At 52.4% G+C, this 17,443-nt stretch overlaps 1 protein-coding gene across 5 annotated transcripts in view; it reads left to right on the top strand.

The window, feature by feature from the left end:
• NFATC2 (nuclear factor of activated T cells 2) overlaps nt 1–17,443 on the top strand; it is a 162,008-nt gene that overhangs the window by 100,685 nt on the left and 43,880 nt on the right. For all 5 annotated transcript variants that reach the window (XM_086702497.1, XM_086702496.1, XM_086702493.1 and 2 more), the window contains 2 exons: nt 15,838–15,893; nt 16,286–16,412. In XM_086702497.1, the coding sequence (XP_086558623.1) occupies nt 15,838–15,893; nt 16,286–16,412 (183 nt within the window). The remainder of the gene's footprint in view (nt 1–15,837; nt 15,894–16,285; nt 16,413–17,443) is intronic.

Below are 17,443 nucleotides of genomic sequence, written 5' to 3'. Positions count from 1 at the left end.
TTTTTTAGTTAAAAAATATTTGCTGAATTGGTACTTCTCTTTACTTCACATTACTTTGCTATGCGAGGTTTAATATTTTTGTTTTTGCTCACGTGTATTCTTTTTTTCCACATATCATCTGTTAATATCTTTTGCCAATGAGGTCATGGTAAAAAGAGAATGATAAATCTCAAGTTACACAATTATTTGAGAGTTATGGATACTAGATCAATTTTTTTCTCTAATGGACACGATTTCACTAAAAGGGGGTGTATTAGTATTTGTTTACCACCCTGAGGATGATACAGAGACCATCGTAGGCAGGGTTGTCCAGTTGTGAGGACTGTGCACTGCACAAGGGCACCTCTCCTCTGGGGGCTGCTCTTCAAATGGGATGCATCATCAATCTGTGTATTACTAATACCACTGCTAGCAGGAGGAAGCAGGGGGTCTTGGGGGAGGGGTGTTTTTTCCCCAGTTCACATAAAGCCTCCTCTTGGGGTGGGCTGGCTCTGTGACCAGGCATGACATAAATAAGCCTACGGCAGTGGGGGGCTGGAAAGGGCTGGATGGGCTTGGAAGTGGTTTAGAGGGTACGTGGTCGGTCATTGTGGGTTCGAGGGGCAGTGGTGGTGCAGTGAGGGATTAGGGACGCAGACATCTCCACGGATGCTTCGCCTTCTGTCCTATGTTTGTCCAGGATTTTATTCAACTATCTCCTTTTATCGGGCCTGAGGCTGCTTCCCGCTCTGTGCTATTAGAAGTGACTCAGCAACGAACATCCTTTATATTCCTTTGGTCAGTTAGGCAAGATCTCACACTCCTAAGCCCAAACCCAGCTCCACCATTTTCTAGCTGTGTGACCTTGGGCAGGTTGCTTATCTTCTCTGGGTAACAGTTTCCTCATCTATACGATATGATGACACTCCTGCCTCGTAGGGTGGTTTAAGGATCAAGGATTTCTACATGGTAAGCACTCATAAAGTGCTCGGCACGTAGTAAGTGCTCAATACACGTTAACGATCACTATTTGTTACTGTTCTTTCCTAGGGTTAAGGCCTCTAGATGTCGTAGTGGATTCATGGAGGCTCGCACGTTTCTCGGCATCTTGGGGGAGGCTTACTTTTCAGATGGTGGAAGGGTGTGATACTGTCTCCTGCAGGAATTTGCTAGGCTTTTGTAAAATCGGAGAGCAAACCAGCGTGGCTGGAATGTGTTGCCAAACAGGCAGAGGCCAGCACAAGTTTCCCAGTACCGGGTAGAGACACGGCCTTGGTGTGGTCTGCACGTGGGGGAGCTAAGAGGGAGTCACGGAGAGTTCTTCAGCAGGAGAGTGGCCTGAGATGTACATGACCAAGCACACGTTAGCTGCTGCGGGTTTGACACACCTTCCGTGCGAGCCGACTATCCTGCGGGCCTTCTGCTGACTTTTGCAAGAAGCCTGTGGCCTCACAGCACCTTCCTGGCAGAGGGGAAAATGCTGGTAATCTGCAGATGTCTCGTTCTCCATGCCCAGGTCTGTGTGGGGGTGGCTTGGAGGCCGGGTCCTTCCTGGTCCCTTGCAGAGTTGGGAACCAGTCAGCCTGCGTTGTCCGGGGAGTTCACGCACTTGAGATGCTGCTCAGATGCCCCAGTTAAGTGTTTGTTGAGGGAATGAATCGACGGCATTTATTCTGTAGCTTGCTTTCTCTTGGTTTCAAAAGAAGTTTCACAGTTGACCTCGTGGAGGCAAGAAAACTCGGTCTGTTTCACCTTTGAAAAGTTGTGTATGAATAAGGAGAATAATCAGAGCAGCTTCCTGGGATCTTTGTCCACGACCGTCCACGTACTGTCTCGTCTAAGCCGCTGCCTGCGGGAGGCGCTCCGCTAGGCGTGCAGTGAGGGGACTCCCCCACAGATCGTGCCCGGCATGATCCTGATGTCCAGCCTCCCTGGGCCTCCGTTTCCTGCTCTGTAAAATGAGGTACTGATGCTCCCCGCCCCCCGCAGGAGCCCAGTGCGGACACGGTCAGTGCACGCGTAACGTGCACGGAGCGCTTGCCGAACGTTCGCTGTTGTTTTTACGGTCACAATTCTCCTTGCTCAGCCCATAGACAGCATTGACTGGACGGTGAAGAGGCACAGGGCCTGAGGTCAGAAGGCCTGGGTTCGAATCCCTGACCTGCACTGAGTGGCTTCGGCATCCTGGATAAGTCACGTCACCTCTCCGAGCCGGCACTTAACCCTTCCGTAAAATACGGACGATTTCCTTCTCTAGAGAGAAGAAAAGCTGAAATGAGATAGATGGAGGCACACATTAGGCTCTTGGCATAGCTCGTAGCACATGGTAAATGCTCACTGAATATTAGCTTTTGTTGTTGTCATTATATTTAGGCTGTGGAAAGAACAGAGATGAATAAAATTCTGTCTCGTGGAGCCAAGGGGCATTGAAAGACAACAAAAAGTAGTCATAATGAGCTAGATGCCAGGCCTCTGAGCACTTTATATGTAGTAACGAATCTCATTCCTCACGACAGCCCTACCAGATAGCTACCATTGTCCTGATTTTCCTAACGAGGAGCTGAGCCCAGAGAGGTTAAGTGACTCGGGGAAGATCGCACAGCTAGTAACATGGCAGGGGTAGGTTCGACCCCAGGCAGCCTGGCTTAAGAGTCTGCCCCCTTGGCCGTTAGCTCTTCTAGTTTGAAGAAGCTGAGAACAAGGTTAATTTGCCTGAAGACCCTTCAGCTGCCTTGAACCACTGACTGGAACCATTTTGTGGTGAGATAGACCCTCGGATTCTGCAGTGGGTCCCGGGCTCGAAAGAATCCGTGCGGAACGCTTTCACGCCTAGCCTAAAGAATCCCGGGTGAAGGCGGCTTCTGGATCAGTGCCAACAGGCCAGCAGGGGTCTCGGGGACGCCCCTGAGCCCCCAGGACGCGGTGGGCCTTCCCTCGTGGGATGTCGGGCTCCTCGGGGCTCTGACAGACAGGGGGCTTGTCGTGCTCTTTTGACCCTAAGTACTCGCCTCCTAGCCCGGGACTGCCTTCTGCAGGGGGACTCCCTGTTGCTCAACTTCGTTTTTCCAAAACTCATCCCGTTCCCATCTCCATGGACAGCTTGGCCGGCAAGGGCGCAGCGGGGCGGGGCGGAGTGGAACAGCTGAAGTTTTCCAAGGAAGGGGAACCCCAGCTGGTTCTCACATTAAGGAAAGGTGACAGCCTCCTGGGCTAATCTTAGCCCCCGCGTTGGGTCATCGGCACCACTAGGTCCAATGTTCTTTTTATAGCTGTCGACTAAAATGGAATTGGCAGCTTCTACTCCAGCGGGATGACAAATTGGAGACTGTCGGAAAAACAGTAGGAGAGGGGCAGCATGGTGTTTCTTAAGTTAGAAAAGCTTGGTGTTTTGGAAAATGGCATCTTATTTATAGCAGCAGTAATAATAATGATTATGATATTATTTTTATTACTGTTTTTCATTATTTTCATGACTTCCAGGAGCCGCTATGACCTGGCCCTCGCCCATCCCTCTGAATGCAGCTCTTTGGACTCTCCCCTTGTTCACTTGGCTGTAGCTACACCTGTCTTCGGTCTGTCCTCAGACACCTCCTGCTCGTTTCTGCCTCAGGACCTTTGCTTCGGCTGTTCCCTCTTAGAATGTCCTTCCACCATTTCTTTGTACCAGGCTGGGTCCTCCTCTGCCTTCAAGGTTCAGCACAGAGGTGACTTTCTCAACGAGCCCCTCCTTGACCGTCTGCTCTGAAGTTGTTCAGCGTGCCCCATGACCCTGTCCCCTTCTGTCCCACTGTCCTGCTCTGTTTTCTTGGTGGCCCCAGGTATCGCTGCTGAAGTTGTCTTGCCTGTTTGCTTATTCGTCTGTTATCTGGCCTCCCACATCTTAGCTCCTTGAGGACAGAGACCTGCTGTTTGCTGCTGTATCCACAGCATCTAGAACGATCCCTAGCACACAGTAGGTGCTCACACATACTGTGGACTGGGTGTCGTCTCCTTCAGTTGTCACACCGGCCCCAAGGGGCAGGTGACATTGTCCCCATTTATAGTTGAGGGAACTGAGGCTCGTAGGGGTCAAGACACAAGTCCCGGGTCAGCCCACAGCTGGCGACAGAGCCGGAATCCCTAGTGCAGTTGGACGTGACACCCCCCTCCCGCCCCGCCCCTCCCCCGGGAAGCCCTCCTCTCGTGTCCCTGAGGACAGAGAGAGAGAAACCGAACAGGATGATGAGGATCTTTCCTATTTACCGTGCTCGGCAATGGCCCCAAAGCCTCCATATAGTCTCTGAAATTTAAAAAATGTGTAATAACCTTCCAGGCGAAGTTCACGTGGAGAAGTCCAGGCTGTTCCTGACCTTCAGCTGGTAACCCTGGCCCCCGGCCACCCGGGCCTCAGGCGGAGTTGGGGGTCCCAGCAAAACATTGCAAAACAGGAAAAAATCTAAGGACACAAAAATAAAAGTGATGTGGCAGCAGAAACAGGGTTGCCATGGCTCTGAGCGACTGGCCACTTCTGGGCGGGATCCAATGTTTTGGAAGGTTCCCCCACATGACACAGGGTTTTGGAATTTTTCAGCTGGTAAATCTTTCTGAATTCAGGCCCCTGGCCCCAGCCAAGGAGCTCCCTGGCTCTCTGTGTCCTGCGGGGGTGTCTCTTGGAACCCTGCCTGCATCGGATTACTCAGCTTTGAGACTTAAATTGTTTGAAGAGAGTTTTGTGTTTTGTTTTGCTGGACGATGTTCTTGGAACAGTCTGATGGCAGAGGCTCCCATCACCTGTTGAGAGGGCAAATTGATTTTTTAGAAAGGAGGCGTGGGTGGTGGGGCTCCCTCTTCCCCCACTGAGTCATCACATCCTAATATGAGTCACTTTATTACTTGGAGGTTCCCGAAGGTTGTATTTTGAGCTTTGTTTAATAAATATAAATGCACATGCTTAAAATAAAATTCTTCTGCTAAATTAAGCCTCTTTCCACGAATTAGTATCCTAGAAACATTGGAACCACCTTAAAGCAGGCCTCTCCTCCTGCCACCTGTCTTTCTCCACGGGTTTGGTTTTGCCCAGTGTAGCCACTTTCTGAAACAATAGACCTGGTGTGGGAGTCTCTCTAGCTCGGGCTTCCCTCTGGGAAAGGTCAGACTCCAGGCTGGGCTGGGGCATGACTAAGTCTCTGCGGACCTTTGCCCTCGGTGACTCACGTCCACAGTGGCCTCGGCCCCCTGGGCTGGATCCCACCGCTTAGGCACAGCTGGCTGGGACCGCGAAACTTGCCTCCAAAGCCAGAGGCCGGGTCGCTGCCCCAAAGCCCCGCTAGAGACCGAGCAAACAGTCTCGCTTTCGGTCCCTTGCATGTCAGGACAGGCTTTGGGGTGAAAGAATCCTGTATCCTGCAGTTCATTCAGTGGAAGCCTTTGAAAGACGACACAGACAAGGGAGTTTTCTAGCTCACTTGGGTCCAAGCTTTTCCACCATTAGAAATGGTCCTCGATGCCAATAGACCTGTGTGTGAATTGCAGTCAGCAGGCTGGAGTCTCCCCCTGCACCCCGATCCCTGCCCCCCCCCCCGTAAGAAAGTTCACGGTATCTTGTAGGAATTAACACCCTTTCATATTTTTTTTCTACATTTTTGGTTTCATGCTCTTTTTACAAAATAAAAATTGTTTATGTTTAAAGTCTAGGCAGGCCAGATCGTGGATCTTCCAGCGGACTTGGCCCGAAGCCTGGATAGGCTCCATATTTTGTGCTTGGGACTCAGTTTCCCCATCTTTAAAATGGGGTTTGTGTCAGGTCTTTCAGCAGCGAAAGGAGATCAAGGATCTCCAAGTGTCAGGCACATAGTAGGTGCTCAGAAAGTGTCACCTGACCTTGCACGTGCCCCCTGGGAGCTCAATTGACTGCACATGGAGCCAGGACGGCAGGGCTGTGTTGGTTTCTCGTCTTGAGAGTAAGAGTCGTTGGGGGGCACAGGTTGAGTTTCTCCTCTTGCCCCCCAGGCCATCCGACACCTGCTGTCGTGGCCTCACGGAGGAGCTGGGGGGAGCTTGACTGATGGCCGCTCCCTGCCCCCGTCTGCCAGAGCTCGTGGGTGGGGGGCTGAGTCCCAGACCCCCACTTCCTGGTTCCCAGGGCACGGGGCTGGATACAGCTCATCACTGAGAAGAGGCGCCCTGCAGTCCAGCCTCTGTGGCAAACGACCCAGCAGTGCCCTTTCAGCCTCACCACTCCCCAGGTATTTACCAAACACCCTACTGTGCGCAGGTTCTGAGCCAGCCCTGGGGATGCACGACAGATGAGGTCCCTGCTCTCACGGGGCGGACAGTCCCAAACTTGTTTATGAGGGAGGGAAAGTGCTCTGAAGACAGCGCCACCAGGCCATAGGAGCGAGGCAGAGGGCTCAGACGGGGATACATGGAGGAGGCTCAGTTAAATTCAGATCTCAGTCAACACATCTCTTTAGTATGAGCATGTTCCCTGCAGTGGCACAGGGCTTGGCAATACTTGTAGTAAAAAAGCATCAGCTGTCTGCTGGAAATCGAATTGAACCGGATGTCCTACATTTTTATCTGTTAAATCTGGGAACCCTGGGGGGTGTGATCAGGGAAGGCTTCCCTGAGGAGGTGGCTTTGAGCAGAGGCCTCGAGCAGAAGAGGGAGCTGCACCGACCTATTGGAAGAGGGTCTCAGGCAGAAATAGCTGCCCAGTGCCATAGTCCCAGCCTGGGGATGAGCCTGGGGTGTTTGAGGAAATTAAAGCAGGCCAGGCCGCGGGTGCAGCCTGAGAGCAGGGGGGAGTCTGACACCGACCGAGCCTGGAGAGGTCTCTGGGGCGGGGCGGGTGGGGGGAGACGTGGTTAGATCATGCCAGGGTTTGTAGGCATGGAGGAGGATTTTGGATTTTATTACAACATAAAAACCGGTAGCTCTTGTCCTAAGCAGGGGAGGGACGTGATCTAATTTAGCTCGTTAAGATGGTTCTGGCAATCTGGAAGAATGCATGGACTCAGGGGTTGGGGGGCGCAAGCAGAAGGTGCTGTGAGCCCCCAGTGAAGTTGTCCGGGGGCGGGGGGACGGAGGGGCTGAGCCCGCCGAAAAGGTGATGGGACATCAGGAGAAGCAGGATGCTGGGAATCAACGCATTTCCTCTCCACCCCCCAGCAGATGCATTTGGGCAGCCGCACCATTGCGGGTGGGCGACATCCTAAGCTGTGGGACACTCCTGATCCCCAGCCCCCATCTGCTCGGCTCGTTCAGCCCCCACACCCAGGGAGCACACATTTTTCTGCTCGTTCGCAGTCGTGAAAAGAGCAGACTGGAATGACTTCAGCCATCTTCATTTAGCTAATTTTTAAAACGCAGGGCCAGGACTGGGAAGCATCACGCGTGGTTTCCTAACACAAGCTGACACTTTGATTTCCTCCACATTTGCCTCGAGCCCAGTGGAGTGCTCATGGCCTGAGTGAGGACGGATTCGCTTTTTTCCTTCTGAAAGCTCCCTTCTTTCTCCTTCGAGTGCTGACAGGAGCCCGTGGCTCATCCGGGCTGACTGCTAAGACGCCGGCCCAGACCCGATGCCAGCCGTCCAGCTTCCTGGCACTTTGGGCCCGGGAGCCATCTGCAAAGCGGACATTAAACCACCTGCAGGGTAGTGGCCACCGGTCCACGGATGCACTGGCTACCGGGTCCTGTGCCTCTGGCACAGCGGCCCGCCTACCACGCAGGCTGACACGTCGATTGAACCAGGCACCCCCTCCACCCTGTGTTTGTTTAGTTCTTGCAGAGTCTTGCTAAGTCTTCTTTAGACCTAACCCCTTTGCCCAAAGAACCTGGCTCTCTTTGCTCTTCCCCTCTGAGTAAGACTTGGAAGGGCCCTCTTCGTGCTGGCTGCCAGTCCCTGTTAATTTAGGACGGGGAAGTTTGCCCAGACATCTGCGCAAGGGACCAGAGTCCTCACTTCGTCTCGCCCCGGAGCAGCAGAAGCGACCTTGGTCATCTCGGGCCTCTTCTGTTCTGGGCAGGGTTTCCCAGGGTCCCAGACCTGGGGTCTGGGTCGGGGGGGGTGGATTGGAGAGCATCTGGTGTCTCCTAGGTCTGACTCTGGGGACAAAGAATTGGCCGATCATCTTGACCCGAGTGCTCTGGTTGTGTGGGATTCCGTGTCTGCGCTGTTATTCCGGGTGCCTCCCCCCCACCACTCAGTTCACGAAAAGGATTCTTCGCAAAGGGCTTGGCGATCGCTTTGGGGGGTCTTTTCGCTGGAGAGGCCAGCGGTGTGGCTGTGGGCCAAGCCCTAGGGAATCCCGAGGTCGCTCTGTGCATTTATTCCGCTGGTGTTTACCGAGCGCTCATGGCGGGCCGGACGTGGCAGTGCTGGGACGGAGCAGAGAACAAGACAGGTGTGTGGTACCCCTCCCGGAAGCCCACGGCCTAGCAGGGGAGAGAGAGAGAACCAACAGGCTGAGAAAATGAGGTCAGAGGATGGGAGGCGGGAGCAGAAAATGAAAGAGGGTGGGGACAGGTCCAGGGGGAGCTCCTGAGCGGGGCCGGAAAGCTGGGAAGAAGTGGTCTGAGTGAGGCCCGCAGGAGAGCGAGTGTGGTTGTTGCGGGGGGCCGGGGGGGTGGGGGGGATGGAGAAGGCCAGTGGGCCTGGAGGGAAGCTGAGGAAGGGGGCAGGGTCCCTGTCCCAGGAGAGGTGAAGAACCATGGGTCCTCCCTTCTGAGCTCTCGTGGGCCTATGGGGAGCAGGGAGGCATGCGTGGCTCATGTCCCGGTCCCAGCAACCTGCTCAGGGCCTGCCCCGCGGTAGGAGCTCGCTCGTTGTTAGTGGTCCATGCCTGGCTTCCGTCTGAGACGGTGGCCCCAGAGGGCTCCTGGGAGACAGGCTGGTCAACATACAGTTGCCATATACTTGTCCATAAGAGAAAAGCTCTATCTTAAGAAATACTGAAAAATGCACGCAGTGTATTTCCACCCCGTTCTTTGAATGGCGTTCTAGAAGACGTGCGTGTCTCAGCTTGTCCATCCAGTCTGGTCTCAGGGGTGTAACCGCGTGGGCAGTGTGGGGCACGCATTCTCTGGTCTCTAGTACTTAACGATTCCTGCTTTTTAACGTAACAGGGGCACGTTTCCAGGGCAGAGGATATGATCATGCTTATTCTGAGTGCTGCCCGGTGTTCCTATACCTAATCTACCCGATACCACCCCCCCCCCCAGGATGGAGGGCCCATAATTGCTTCAGCCCCCTATCAACGAATACTTTCTGTGGCCATTTTATTTCTTCACAATGAGAGTTGTGATGCAATACAATGACACAACGAACCGGGACACCCACCAGAACCCTTGGGTCAAGATGATCAGCCGGTTCTTTCTCCCCAGGGTCAGACCTAGGAGACGCCAAATTCTAAAATAATAATGATGGCAATCCTCACTATGGGCTGAGCATTTTGCTAAGGACTTTACATAGAATCTGTTTGAAATTTTGCCAAGTCTTTGAAGCTGGTAAATGAGCTTTCCCTGTGCTTAGGAGGACACTGAGGCACGGAGAGGTCAAGCTACCACTCCAGAGGCCACGCAGCGAGGAAATAGCAGTGATTGAACTTGAACCTGGAGAGAGTGAGCTCAGGCTGAGAGAGCCCTGCCAGCATTTACTGTGTGTTCCTCTGCCTCCTGGGAGCTCAATTCAGAGGATGGGATTACTGTGTCCTCTTGGTGAAACCTCAGGACTTGTGTGCTAGGGGACTCGGGGGCGGGGGGAAGGAAAGATGAGCCCAGGGAAGTGGTCTTGAGGTGTTTTGCAAATCACACCCTTCCCGTAGAGACCAGCTCCCTTGAGCGTGCCTTTTACGTGCTACCTAAAATTGAGGACAGCAGGGTCAGCTTCCAGTTCCTGTTGGGGACACGTCTTTTCGGAGCCCAGGGTAGATCCCACTTGAGATGCACAACCAGGCTGGACTCCCGAAGCTGCCCTCTGATGCCCAAAAGGAAGAGGCCAGGCCCCTGGGTTTGGCTCATGATTCAGGTTTTGGTTTCTCACTTCTGGGAGCTCTCTGCCCTTTTAAAATTTACGTAATGGTGAAAAGACCCATCTGAGAGGCAAGAAGTCAGGCGTCACGCATACCCGCTTTCTGTAACAGGCACTGTCCCTTTGTGAATTCCCTCCACCCGTGCCTGCAGGCAAGAATATTTATAATTTATAATGACAAGCCGAGAAATATGTATTATTTTCTGGTTAAAATACGCTTGTGGTCCCCCCCCCCCCATAATACATTGTGTAGAACATATGCACGCAGTGACAAGACAGTATTTAAATAATACGTTGCCACCGGCCATAATAATCATGCTCACCAATGTCTGTTGAACACTTATTCTGTGCTGTGTGTCTGTCTAGGAACAAACCAATGAGGTATAGGTACTGTGATTGTCCCCATATTTTGGATAAGAGGCAGAGAGAGGTAGAGTGTCTTATCCAAGCCCACGTAGCTAATTGGGCCACTGGGCCTGCAGGGTATTAGGTTAAAAAACCTCTAATTAGGTGCTGCCACGTCAAAAGGAGATTTCCCCTAAAAATGCAAGAATTGCTAGCTGGGTCTGTCTGCCCTGGAGTTCAAGGTTTGCAGGAATAAAGGGGACAGCACCGTGGTGCCGCAGAGGACTGTGTTTTGGCCACAGAAGGTGCCCGGGATGGCTCGGGTTACAGCGGACGTGTAGCTGAAGGTTTGACAGGAAACACTGGAGTGAGCAGGCTTTTCTCCCGACCTACCGCCCAGAGCCAGGCTGCATGGGGCCTGCCCAGGCCAGGGGTGAGGACACAGGCCATCTTGCTGCAGAAGCCTCCGAGGGCAAGTGCTGCCTGGCGGGTCCTGTTTGCCCTGGCCAGAGCCCCTGGGAGTGCAGGAAGGCGGCTGGAAGGACGGAGGGTTTTTGAGCGAGTGGCCATATAGGGACATCCCTCCGCGGCCCAGCTTGTGGACACACAGGGGCTCTCCTGGACACATGGTTGTGATTCTGAAGAGAAGAGAAGGTCAAGTCCTTGGAGCAAGGGGCCCGGGGCCCAGGGGGAGGGAAAGCCAGGTGTTTTCCTGTCCTGACAGCCAGGGGAGCCCTTGCTCTGGGTGGGTGAGGGGGTACGGCAGCAGAGAAAGACACTGACCTGTCTTGGGCGATGGTGTTTTCTGGACAAAATGTGGAGTCTTGGGGGAGAACCTCAGATACAGCGCAGTGGAGGGGCTTCTGCAGAAAGCTGACTGTCCTCTTCCCCATGGTGTGGGAGGCGGCTCCTGTCCCTCTCAGAGGCCCTCAGGGTGGGGGCATAGAAGGTAAAGGAGAGGTGGGGGGGTGGGGAGCCGGGAGGAGGCCCTGTCTGAAGAGGCCATACCCTGCGTGGGTGCCCAGGACGCCCAGGATGGTCAGATCTTCTGAATTTTTTTTTTTTTTTTTTTTTTTTTACAAGAGCAAAGTCTGCATTTTTAGGTGAAATCTCATTTTGAATTTTTTCTTAACGTTCGTTTATTTTTGAGAGAGAGAGACAGGGCGAGCGGGGGAGGGGCAGAGAGAGAGAGAGAAGAAGACAGAATCGGAAGCAGGCTCCAGGCTCCGAGTTGTCAGCACTGAGCCCGACGCGGGGCTCGAACTCACGGACCGCAAAACCATGACCTGAGCTGCAGTCGGATGCTCAACCACCTGAGCCACCCAGGCGCCCCTGAGGTCTCATTTTGAAATGACAGCAGCTAATTAAAAAAACTCGAAGCCACCGGACAGGTCGCAAAACAGGCCTGGTCTCTAGGGTGAGGCCAATGATTCTTTAAAAAATACAGAAATTGTGGTAAAATATGTGTTATGCTAATATTGATGATTGTAGCCATTTGTAAGCATATAATTCAGTGGCATTAAATACGTTCAGTATATTGTACCATCACCACTCACGGTCACCACTACCAATTTTCAGAACATTCTGGAATTTCGAAACAGAAACTCTGTACCCGTTAAGTAATAACCGCCCCCTCCCCCTGAGCCTCTGGAGACCTGCCTTCTGCTCTGTGTCTCTATGAATCTGCCTATTCTGTGTACTTGGTGCAAGTGGGCTTATATCACTTGTCCTTCTGGGTTGGGCCTGTGTCACTTAGCATTATGTGTCCGGGGTCTGTCTGCGTCATTGCATGTGCCGGAATTCGCTTCCTTTCCGAGGCTGGGTGCCGTTCCGCTGGACGTATATACCCCATCCCGTTCAGCCATGCATCTGTCGAGGGACCTCTGCCTTCTCGGAAGAGGCGTTCTGCCCCAGCACATACTGGATAGTGATTGTAATTTATGGCACCTCTCTTAATTCCGGCTGTGCTGACAGATGGCTGAGCACGGGGGTATGGGATGAGGAGGGCGCGACATCTGAGGTTGTCCTGGAGAGGGAATGGGGGAGGCAGGTGCATGGCCTCATGGTGACAGAGGGGATGAGGGTTGCCTGGGGTGCCATGGGGGCTGTGGCTTGGCTCTCCTGGGAGGGACTGCAGCCGATTCTGGAAACATGAGCCCCCTGGAATGCCTGCCCAGTGTCCTTCACTGTCCTGGCAGAGAAGTTGCTTGGGCACAGGGATCTGAAACCACACCACGTCGACGGGGTAAGGAGCACTGGTTCTAAGGGTCAGCTGCTTGGGCTCAAATCTGGCTTCCCCAACCGGTAGCTGTGCCTCCTTGGGCCACTGCTTTTGCCTCTCTGTGCCTGGTGTCCTCACCTATCAAAACCCCAGACGTGTGGCATGGGGTTGCTGTATGCGTTAGACAAGTCCATACCTGCGAGGTGTTTTGAGGGGATGCTTTGCATATAGATTGTGCTCGTAACCAATAGCTGCCATTTCTCCTGGGGGCGGGGTGGTCAAAGTGGTGCCTGGAGAGGCCGTATCTGGAGGCCCAGGGGGAGCAGAGGGGGGCAGGGTTTGAGAAGATGGGCCTGAACCTTTGTGGTGGATGTGACCCTAGAAAGATCTTACCTACATAGGATCCTCCGTCGGCCTCCCAGGAAGCTGGTCACCCTGTCTCGCTTGATAACCTGGGGCTTTTCTACTCGACCGCATCTCTCTCATTGCACTGCCCCTGTTGTTGCTTGAAGACTGTGATTTAGTGACTGCCCACCTCCTGCCTTTGGACAAACCCCCGTTCCTTCTCTGGGCCTCACTTTCCCCATCTGATGGTGTGGGGCTGGCTAATTTCTAAGGGTAGTTCCAAGCACCTGCACCCTGGAGCGGAGCCTGGGTGGCTCAGTCGGCCAAGCGTCCAACTCCGGCTCACGTGATGATCCCACGGTTCGTGAGTTCGAGCCCCGCGTCGGGATCTGTGCTGACAGCTCGGAGCCTGGAGGCTGCTTCGGATTCTGTGTCTCCCTCTCTCTGCATCCCTCCCCTGCTCATGCTCCATCTCTGTCTCTCAAGAATGAATAAATGTTAAGGTAAAAAAAAGACTAAAAAAAAAAAACAAAAAACAGCCAACCAAGTACCTGTGCACTGGAATTCTATGGCTGTTAGTTGGTGGAGTTTTACTTATTAGGTATACCCACCAGAGATGGGGGAAAGGCTCCCTCTTGTTCCTCTTGGGTCCCTGGCCCAGGAGAAGAGACCCTACGAGAACCCCCTGCCTGGTGACGTGCTTTCACTGCACTGCCATTTTGTGCTTGGCCCTTCACTTGCTGGCGTGAGTGGGGAAGAGAGCTGGCTTGCCAGGCCCTGCTTAGTGCATCCTGATCACTTTTCCAACTACTTCTCCCTTTCCTCCCAATTATGAGACTCCTGAAAATGGTCCTTCCTTTTCAAAGTGGGTCAGAGTCACGCAGGGAAATGAGATTGTTGGTGATAGAACTCAACTCAGCCAACGAGAGGCTAGGGCATCAACACATTATTGTTCGTTCCCTCCGTTAGTTTGTTACTTAATCTTCTGACTTTGAGCTCACATTGCAGTTAGTCAACAAGAACGTTCTTTTTTTTTTTTAAATGTTTATTTATTTTTGAAAGAGAAGGAGAGAGAGAGGGAGAGAGGGGGGAGAGAATCCCAAGCAGGCTTTGTGCTGTCGGCTCAGAGCCCCACGCAGGGCTCGATCTCACGAACGGTGGGATCGTGACCTGATCCTAAATCAAGAGTCGGGCGCTTAACTGACTGAGCCCCCCGGGCGCCCCAAGAATGCACTTTTGACAAGGACCACGCCCCGTTTATAACCACCGTTGGGAGGGACATAGTTCTCTGGCGGATGATCTTTGACCTGTCTTTGCTAAAGGGATAAGAATTTTTTTCTGTCTAGTTCTCTCCCGGGCTTTTCCCCAGGAAAGTGCCCTGTCTTGATGACCTAACTTCAAATTCCTTGATATCCGTCCATCTGTCCTTTCTTGCTTGCTTTTGAGCGGTGGCTGATGCTAGCTGCCGCCACTTTGGAATGCTCAGACATGAGATGTTCACGGGCACTGCGATGTCTCGGGTGTTGGGGAGACGGCAGCAACTCTAACTTGGTCCCTCCCGTCATGGTGGGAGTTGGTACGTTGATTGCCTCTTCCTGTTCCCTTTTTGACATAAACCCATGTCTCCCTTAATCATTTCAGGAGTTGCATCTACTAGAACCGTAAGGTCAAGACTTGCAGACTTCATGGTTACAGAAGGCTCCAGCTAGTTCATTGTCTACATGTTGTTAAGATTATCTACATTGCGTCGGCTTGGGTAGCAATCACAGGACCTTATTAATTAGTATTTTGGGAAATATGTTCTATACGAGGAAGTTCAAATAATGCTTAGAAACCACATTTCTTTGGGCAAACCTTGAGAGCCGAGACATTATGGATTCAAATCCAATCTGTCACAGAAGATGTTAACAGTTGTGCTTAAAACAGGGGAGAGGGCTTCCGTGGCCAAATGTCGGGACGTGGTACTTACTCCAGCCCACCTCGGAGAGTTACACTGCACACGAGCAGATTAAAGGCTCTGAGAAGTCCTGCAGTAAAGAAACCCATTTGACATTGACTCAGCATTTTCCAAATGCTTATTAGCTTTAGAATTTGTTTCTGGTCCTCATAAACCCATTTAATATTCTTCAGAGCCAGCGTTCCACAAAACACCCTGGAAACACTTGTGGAAATGATTTGTTTCCGTCGAAAACTGCCCAATGGCCAATGTAGGTGGTCAGAAAAAGAAATCTGTTATTTGCGAATGCAGAGTTTTGTTTGGCCCAAGTTGTTGGCCCCAAACTGGGGAGCTAGTCTTCTTCTCCAGGGAAAGAGAGCTCACTCCTGAGAAAGACCTCTCATCGATGATTATAATGAGTCACGTTGAAATGTAGGCTGTTGACTGCAGAGTGTGTGTGTGTGGGGGGGGGTGGGCTCCTGTCCCCCCTGTCCCAGGTTTCTCAAGCCAGGACATTGTTTGAGACAGAATATGCAAGCCACCTGTGTTCCCAGACGATCAAGAAGGCATGTCTGGGGCAGTCAGTGTTCTGTAATGGGGCCCCTGTGACAGTCTTGGCGTGTGGGACATTTTGGAAACAGCCTGTGGTTGCACAAAGCATACAGTACTATCTCTGTTTTAAAGAAAGATATGTAGACATTCAAACACAGGGAAAATAACGGCACTGGGATGATGGGCGATTTCCGTTCTTTTCCTTGTTTTCTACTGTTGCCCAGTTTTCTACTGTCAGCATGCGTTCCATTTGGAAAAAGAAACAGACGCACATGGACATAAGCCATGTATGTTCAAATAGACATGCCTACCGCAAACACACGGATGTCCCTTGCTGAAATGATATGACACGTAAACCAAGATAAATATAAGGCGTGATGAGTTTTGGTCTTAAATCTTTGGCTTCTAGTAGTTCCTTCAAAGTGTGTCTTTTTGAACTCTTTCCAGATGGGCAGCAAATTTGGGAAATGGAAGCCACGGTGGATAAAGACAAGAGCCAGCCTGTAAGCACATGGGCGAGACGACTGAACACCCTGTGTTCCCTCCCGCCTCCCTCGTGCTCTCTTTCCTTCTTTCTCTTCCCCCTCCTTCATCAAAGTCCCAGTGCTTTGGACCTAACGGGCACTCAGTAGGTACTGAATTGAGAAACAAATCGAGCAATTTATCGAGCGCCAGACCCCCTGATTTGTAACTGTGACATCATAATGCACTTGGATACAGTAAGTGGCAACCCTTTCTTTGCTGCAGCTAAAGAGTCCAGTTCCCCTTAAATAGCGTTTCGCCTGCAAACGTACAGAGTGTCTTGACTCCTGTAAGATGGGCTGGCTTGATGTGCTTGGGGCCTTGTGTAGGAATTTAGACACTGTTGCAGTTAACGGTGGCTCCTTCCTTCCAGAACATGCTTTTTGTTGAGATCCCTGAATATCGAAACAAGCACATCCGTGCATCGGTGAAGGTCAACTTCTACGTCATCAATGGGAAAAGAAAACGGAGTCAACCTCAGCACTTTACTTACCACCCAGGTAAGGAATCTTCTCCGAAGGCCCCTTTGGTGGTGAAAGGCAGCACGGGCGTGCGGTAAGGACACACGAGGTCTGCTTTCAGCTGGTTGACCTTGGGCAGGTGGCTCAACCTCTCTGAGCCTCCATTTCCTCATCTGTCAAGTGGCACCTTCCTTATAAGATTTACAGAAGTCAAATGCACGTGAAGCGCTCAGCACGGCGCACGGTAAGCGGGTATGAATGACCTTAACAAATGTTACTGTGAATATTTTTCTTCGGGAGGGCAGAGTAGGAGAGAGGCACGTGGGGACTTGTTCAACAGAAGGGTGCAAAGCTGGCGCCCCCTGTCCGTGTCTTAGATCTGATCATGATTGGGTAAGCGAACGTGGCCGGAAACCTGCAGAATCTTGACAGTAAGTGGTCACCCGTGGCCACCTAGAGCTCCTGGGTGGACAGCCGGCCAGGACGTCTCATTCCCACAAAGCACCACTGTCAGAAGACAAGTGACAAGGGCCATGTTGCATTCATTCGTTTGTCCAGAAAATATCCAAGGGCCCCACACTGTGGTTGGCTTGGAGACACCGTCATGAACAAAACGTAAAAAGCCCCACCCTCGTTGGATCTCATGTTCAAATGGGGGATTCCGATAAAGGATAATACTGATCACAGGAGATTCAGAGAGTGGGTCATATGGATATTATTGACACGGCAGATTATAACCAGGGCTGCAGAAATGGCCTGCATGCCTCCCAAGGCTGCCCCAGACCTATTAGCCACCTTTCCGGGATTGGGAGACTGTCGCCCAGGGTATAACTTCCATCCTGTGGCAGTTTCACACGGAGCCTCTGGGCTGCTGGAAGCATCAGACCAAGGGGGCTGTCCCAGCAGCCCAGGCTTGGTGGGGCTTGGCTTCGGTGGAGCGTGTCCACCGGTTTCCATGGCCCCTTTGGCCATTGGACCGTCCCAGGACTGACTTGACATGCAGCCAGTGGCGGTGGCCTTCAGGGCCCCCAAACTGGGGCGGGGGGGGGATCTCTGGGGAGGTTCTAGAC

This window comes from Puma concolor, chromosome A3, assembly GCF_028749965.1.
Source record: "Puma concolor isolate L17-30 chromosome A3, mPumCon1.1.hap2, whole genome shotgun sequence".
NCBI classification, from domain to species: domain Eukaryota; kingdom Metazoa; phylum Chordata; class Mammalia; order Carnivora; family Felidae; genus Puma; species Puma concolor.
Note: the sequence above shows the minus strand (reverse complement) of the source record. Positions and strands in the feature narration are given on the sequence as shown.